The sequence below is a fragment of the Macadamia integrifolia genome, chromosome 11 (assembly GCF_013358625.1).
Source record: "Macadamia integrifolia cultivar HAES 741 chromosome 11, SCU_Mint_v3, whole genome shotgun sequence".
In the NCBI taxonomy this organism is placed as follows: Eukaryota; Viridiplantae; Streptophyta; class Magnoliopsida; order Proteales; family Proteaceae; genus Macadamia; species Macadamia integrifolia.
In genome coordinates this window covers 27,064,205-27,071,306 of record NC_056567.1, presented here as the reverse complement: position 1 = coordinate 27,071,306, position 7,102 = coordinate 27,064,205, and the positions used below count along the sequence as shown (strand labels likewise).

Here is a 7,102-nt window from a genome sequence, read left to right as displayed (position 1 = left end):
GGGGGGGGGGGGGGCGAGGGGATACTTCAGAGATTTATAACACTAAATAGTTGATCCAATGTCTTACTGTTTTGCTTCTATTAATTTGCTTGAAATGGTTATCCTTGTTGAAACAGATGCAGAGCTGAAACACTGAGCACATTAAGATTTGGACAGCGAGCAAAAGCAATTCAGAATATGCCAGTGATAAATGAAATAACAGAGGGCGATGTTAATGGTCTGAGTGATCAGATACGTCAATTGAAGGTATTGTCTTCACAGGACCAATGCATATAAATTATCTATTAAGTTTTAGTGTAAAGCACAATATTATCGACTAAACTGTGTATTTACAGGAAGAACTTATAAAAGCAAAGTCAGATGCATACTGCTCAATTGAGACAAAGAGGGGATACTTTAAAGGACAAAATGCGCGTGATAGCTTGAACCAATTGAGGTTAAGTATAAACCGTTCTTTGATCTTACCCCACATAGATAATGATATTGAGGACGATATAAATGTTGATGAGAAAGATGTGAGGGAACTGAGAGACCAGCTGGACATTGTGCATAGTTCCTGCAAGAACGATTCAAGAGAGCCACCTGACGACAAAGATTGCATCCAGTTCTCTTCCGTGGAAGAAAGTTCTGAGCTTGACATTTCCAGTGAACTGATAGAAGAAAGCGAAATTGAAGAACTACCTTCTGGTGAAAATGATGGGTATGTGGAGAACTTTCTTGCTTGCCCGGAAACTGCAAGTATCACTAACTCTGCAATTAGCAGTCTTTTAATCAGACCAGGCCAACTATCTCCAGTCCTTGAAGGCCCAACTTTGTCTGAATCACCTAAAATTGCGGACACCTTAAAGAAAAGCATACCCGCCTCATCAAACCTTCTTGCCAGTCAGAATTGTGGGACAGAGAATCCTAAGTTCAATCCAGATGTCCAAAGACAATCACTTAAAGTAACTTATCATAAGCACTCTTCTTTGCGGTCAAGCAAGATATTTGCAGGCCCCACAGAGTCCTTGGCTAACAGCCTTCAGAGGGGCTTGCAGATTATTGACTATCATCAGAGAATCTCAGCGTCAAATAAATCTTCAGTTTCCTTATCATTTGAACATTTGACACTGAAACAATTTCAAGCAGTAGAAAAGGATGATGCTGGAGTTCAGAATGAGCCAGAAGTGCAAAATCTGGAGACACAAAAATCTGCTTCTTTCCTGTGTACATCTTGCAAAAGAATGGGATTCAGTGGCTCTAGTCAAGTCCAGGATAGCTTCAACACGTGGATTGTCCCATTTAATGGAGCAGTGCCTCATGAGGGGCCTAAAGTAAGTTTTGTCTTATGTCACAACCTAAATAAGAAGAGAGAGAGAGAGAGAGGATTGTTATGCAGTTACTTGATTAAGAGTCTTTATTTTAAATTTTGACACCTAAATCATCAGGATGCTGAAAAGCTTTTGGAAGAAGCCAGAAAGAGGGAGAAGGATCTTGAAAGCCTTTGTGCAGAACAAGCATCTAAAATTAAGCAACTAAATTGTCTGGTGAGTAATTCTTGTTGACTACAAACCATGGGTTCTATCCATACCTCATATTTTGCATGTTAGTGATAATCCAAAATTATGCAGGTTGAGCAATACAGATGTGAGAGAGAAAATAATTCCATCGTGCGACAAAGTCAGGAGATTGAAACTTGTCAGGTTAAGCCCTTGGAAAATGAAGTTGTACCAAGTGAGGAACTCGAAACTGGTGGTTGCTCATTGTTAGAGAACAAAATCAAGGTATGTCACTCTTCAGCAGTTTCTTCTTCTTTTTTTTCATTTTTCTAGGAAAGAGGGGGGAGATCCATGGTATTGACAATAAACTGACACTTGACAATGTAACAATACAATGGTTATTTGGGCAGAGAATGGACCCAGCAGTCCATACAAGAGCTTGACAAATCAGGCAAGTGCAGTAGGATAATAACAACTAATGGACAGATCCAGTAGGATCGATAAACCAAGGTTTTAAGTATATTTCTGTATCCGCCAATACTAACAGATATGTATCAGCAGTCCATACAAGAGCTTGACAAATCAGGCAAGTGCAGTAGGATAATAACAACTAATGGACAGAAGTAGTATATATAAACCAAGGTTTTAAATATATTTCTGTATCCACCAATACTAACAGATATGTATCGTGTCTTTAAGGTACTGATATGATTCAATACCTAAAAAAAATGGTATTAGTACATGTAAGAAACCTCATCCTTTACATAGATATGTATCGTGTCTTTAAGGTATTGATACGATTCAATGCCTTAGAAAAAAAATAAAAAATAGTATTAGTGCATGTAAGAAACCTCATCCTTTACATATAATCAATTGAATGACCTTGACTCGTCGTACTTTATTTATAGTGTTTTATGTTTCAAAATTGTATTTTGCATAAATCCTAAGTATTTTTATATGTTTCTTGGCTATGTCCACATTATCTATTGTATCTTGCATCGAAACCACCCTTCTAATATGATACCCAATACCGATACTTAAACCTTTTAAACTGTGTCAATACAATATGATTTTTTTTCTTTTGGGGTGGGGAGAGATAATGTAGTAGTGCAATTAAGTAACCAAAACAGTACCAAAACAAAATCTTTCTCAGAGAATAAAATTCCAGATTAGGAGAATGATTAATAACAGCAAATTAGGGATAGATGGGGCTATTTAATAATCAAGTTCAGATGGGGGCTGAAAATCTGAGATCGATCACTAGGACTGACAATTAAATAGAGAAAGGGGAGAGAGAAAATGTAGTAGTTAAGTAACCAAAACAGTACCAAAACAAAATCTTTCTCAGAGAATAAAATTCCAGATTATTTTTTTGGATAAAGAATAAAATTCCAGATTAGGAGAATGATTAATAACAGCAAATTAGGGATAGATGAGGCTATTTAATAAAAAATCTGAGATCGATCCAATGGACAGATCAGAAAATATGATTCACTAGGACTGACTATTAAATAGAGAAATTGGGTACTGAATCTTAGGATCGTTTCAGACTATTAGAACATACAAAATAGCTGACATGAGCACAGGGACAGATTTGGAAATCAAGAACAAATTCAACTTAAGTTCACCATTAGGACTCCTAATCCCAGGAAACATATTACATATGATCTGCGGAGGAGGGGGGGGGAGATAATGTAGTACTGTAATTCAGTAATCAAAACAGTACCAAAACAAAATCTTTTCTCAGAGAAAAAAATTCCAGATTAAGAGAATGATTAATAACAGCAAATCAGATGGATAGATGGGGCTAATAAATAATCAAGTTCAGTGGTAGAATAATTGCTGAAAATCTAAGATGGATTCAATGGACAGATCAGAAAATATGAGTCAATCCTAGTGACACTAGGAAAAGGGTGTAACAATGATCAGAATTAGGATCGATTCTGAACATGGGCACAATATCAATAGAGAAATTGGGTATTGAATCTCAGGATCCTTTCGGACTATTAGAACATACACAATAGCTGATATCAACATGGGCAGATTAGGAAATCAGGAAATCAAGAACAAATTCAACTAGAAGTTCACCATTAGGATTCCTTAATCTTAGGAAACATATTACATATGATCTTCTCGAAGCAAAGTTTGTTAATGGATGAAGAAGATGATAAAATAATAAAAACAACACTGGGCTTCGTAACACAAGATGAAGAGCCCTTTGGATTAAACGCTAAAGGGGTTCCTTGACACAAGGGATCCCTTTGTCAAACATGAAGAACCAAGGACAAGAACTGCAATTACTTTTCTAAATTCTTGACTATGCTGGCCTCCCTTGCAAACTTATATAGAAGATTCAGAAACAGACTTAAGACACTAAAAAAGAAAGGCATATCTCAATCCTTTAATAGAAGGCATAAACTGACTATGAAATTGATAAAATAAAGAAAAATGGCTCAAAACATGATTGGACTTATAGAATTCCTAAGCCAGCTTAACTAAAAAGCACTAAATAACAAGTAAAAAAAAAAACGCATATTGTAAGCTCATTACAATGAACATGCATGGAAATCAACGGCCCTATAGATCACCATAAACCCAATAGGATTAAAATCTCTAACAAGTTATAATCCATAAACCCAATAGATCACCATAAATATATAAAAAACACCATAAACAATAAAAGAGTACCTTGAGATCCACATAGCAAGTTATTTTTCATATATATGGAAATATGGGATTTCGGTATTTTTTAGATCCCATATTATTTCCACAATCGATTGTGGGTGACTGTAATAGTATATGAACATTATTACTATTACAAAAATAGTATATGAGTATATGAACATTAATAATCAATCAAAAATTAGTGGTGATTTAACAAAAAGTGTCATATGAATTAGTGTATTATGTAAAAGAGAGAAAATGTTTCTTGTAGCTTCCTCCCTTGTGTGTTTAGGTTCCTCATCTAGCCAGTGATCACAAGGGAATAGAGAAGTACCATGTTATACGAGATTTCACTTTTCGCTACATTTCACTTGATTTATAGATCCCAAATAAGGTACGCTTTTATTGTTTATAATTTTTGTTCCTCATTCTCGGTGTTCTTAATCTACCTATGGTGATCAATTGAGTTATGGATTAAAACGTATTAGATATTTTAATCTTACATTGTGTTCTTAATCTACCTAATCAAGTTTGCAAGGGATGGATTAAAATTTCTATGGTAATCAATTGAGTTTATGGATTTTAAGTATTAGAGATTTTAATCTTACATGTGGTATCAGAACCTCTACAGATACCTAATCAAGTTTACAAGGGATGGATTAAAGTTTCTGGATTGATTCTACTGATTAAAGTGATTATATTTAAAACTGTAATCAGATTTATGAATGATGGATTAAAGTTTCTAGATCGAGCCCAACAGATTCGATTGGTCCTATCCTTTTTGGGGTCTAAGTGTTTTGAGGCCTTTCATAGGTTACAAAACTTTCTATTACCAATTTGGTCCTATGCTATACGAGGTTTCACTTTTCGCTACATTTCACTTGATTTATAGATCCCAAATAAGGTACATTTTTATTGTTTATAGTTTTTGTTCCTCATTCTTGGTGTTCTTAATCTGTCTGTGGCGATCAATTGGGTTTATGGATTAAAACGTATTAGAGATTTTAATCTTACATGTGGTATCAGAGCCTCTACAGATTACCTCATCAAGTTTGCGAGGGATGGATTAAAATTTTTAAATATTAGAGATTTTAATCTTACATGTGATATCAGAACCTCTATAGATACCTAATCAAATTTGCAAGAGATGGATTAAAGTTTCTGGATTGATTCTATGGATTAAGATGATTATATTTAAAACTCTAATCAAATTTATGAGTGAGATTAAAGTTTTTAGATCGAGCCCAACAGATTCGATTGGTCTTGTCCTTTTGGGGTCTGAGCGTTTTGAGGCCCTTTCATGGGTTACAAAACTTTCTATTACCAGTTTGTGTGCCTTTACCCCAAAACTCCCTTTGTTGAAATCATGGGAGAGGTATGTTTTTTGGCTTCCTAACATGCATATAGTAGTCAATTTGTAAACCTACCTTGAACTAGATTTAACCATTTAACCGTTTAATCATTCATTGCTAGTAATTTCAATTTGTCTAGTATTTAATAAACATACCTTCAATTTGTATTTTCAGTTTGGATCTAGAAATACATTTTTATGGAAGGATATGTGGACTCGATGTTCTTTCTCCGTCAATTCAATAATACAACCAGCGAATTTACTGTCGCAAAAAATCAGCAAAACTGTTTTTGGGGGACCTTCATGGTTGATATCTTTAATTATCAGTCAATCAGCTACATTTTTTGTAGGTACTATAGTCGAATTACCTTGAAATCCTACTCTTGTCTTCTTCAATTTCTTCACTAAACGTCTAAGTCCTATTGCTTTCTCATTCCTGTACGCTTTGAACCTAGTCGTTCCAAAACACCACCACTATCATTCCTTGAGGCTTCACAAATGTTTTCAACAATTACATCGGCCTTTAGGTATTTTTCATCTATACAAGATGATGGGATATCCGTATATTTTCACACTCGATTGTGGGCGATTGTACACCTGGTTGATATCTTTAATTATCAGTCGATTGGCTGTATTTTTTGTAGGTATCATTGTCAAATTATGTTGAAAGCATACTCCTGTCTTCTTCAATTTCTTCACTAATTGTCTAAGTCCTATTGCTTCCTATTGCTTTCCCAATTGCCTTCAGGTATTTTTCATCTTTACGGGATAATGGGATACCAATGTTTTCTAATTACTATATTATTTCCACACTATTGTGGGCGATTGTAATAGTCTCTATATCGTCCTGCATAATAAATTACAAGTTAGTATATTAACATTAATAATCAATCATAAGTTAGTGGGGATTTACCAAAATGTCGGATTCTTGAGTGTTTGAGAGTGTGTCATAATTTGTTGAAATATGAGACTCCAGTGTAGTCTGTAGCCCATAGGTAGGGATTTAAAAAAAAATAAAAATAAAAAATCTAGATCGGTCTCAATAGATTCGATCGGTCGTATCCTTTTGAGGGTTGAGCCCTTTCAAAACTCTATTGCCAGTTTGGGGTGCCTTCCTTGTCATACTACCTTCCCTTTGTTGAAATCATGGGAGAAATAAGTTTTTTTATTTTTAATCCAATATTCATCCTCAATAATTAGGGTTTTAAACCTAATCATCCTTATAATTCATGGATTTAATAAAAAAAACTTAATCCATCACTCATAAATTTGATTAAAGTTTTAAACTTATCCGTGGAATCAACCTAAAAACTTTAATACATCCCTCACAAACTTGATTAGGTATCTAAACCCAATCTATAGAGGCTTTGATACGACATAAAAGATTAAAATATCTAAGACGTTTTAGTCCATAAACCCAATAGAGATCACTATAGATAGATTAAAAACACCAAGAATGAGGAACAAAAACTATAAACAATAAAAGCGTCCCTTGTTTGGGATCCATGTAACAAGTTACTTCTTCTCTATTCCCCTGTGATCACTGACTAGATGAGGAATCTGAATGCACATGGGAGGAAGCCACAAGAAACCCTCTTTTTTTTTTTTT

General features: G+C 34.6%; 1 protein-coding gene across 2 annotated transcripts in view; it reads left to right on the top strand.

The window, feature by feature from the left end:
• The window catches only part of LOC122093581 (kinesin-like protein KIN-12F), a 14,420-nt gene that overhangs the window by 2,940 nt on the left and 4,378 nt on the right, over positions 1-7,102 (top strand). Inside the window, exons 11-15 of one of the 2 annotated variants that reach the window (XM_042663935.1) lie at positions 117-246; positions 336-700; positions 764-1,313; positions 1,428-1,526; positions 1,611-1,763. In XM_042663935.1, coding sequence (XP_042519869.1) covers positions 117-246; positions 336-700; positions 764-1,313; positions 1,428-1,526; positions 1,611-1,763 — 1,297 coding nt within the window. Of the gene's footprint in view, positions 1-116; positions 247-335; positions 1,314-1,427; positions 1,527-1,610; positions 1,764-7,102 lie in introns of both variants that reach the window. The other variant, XM_042663934.1, reaches the window with a different exon arrangement.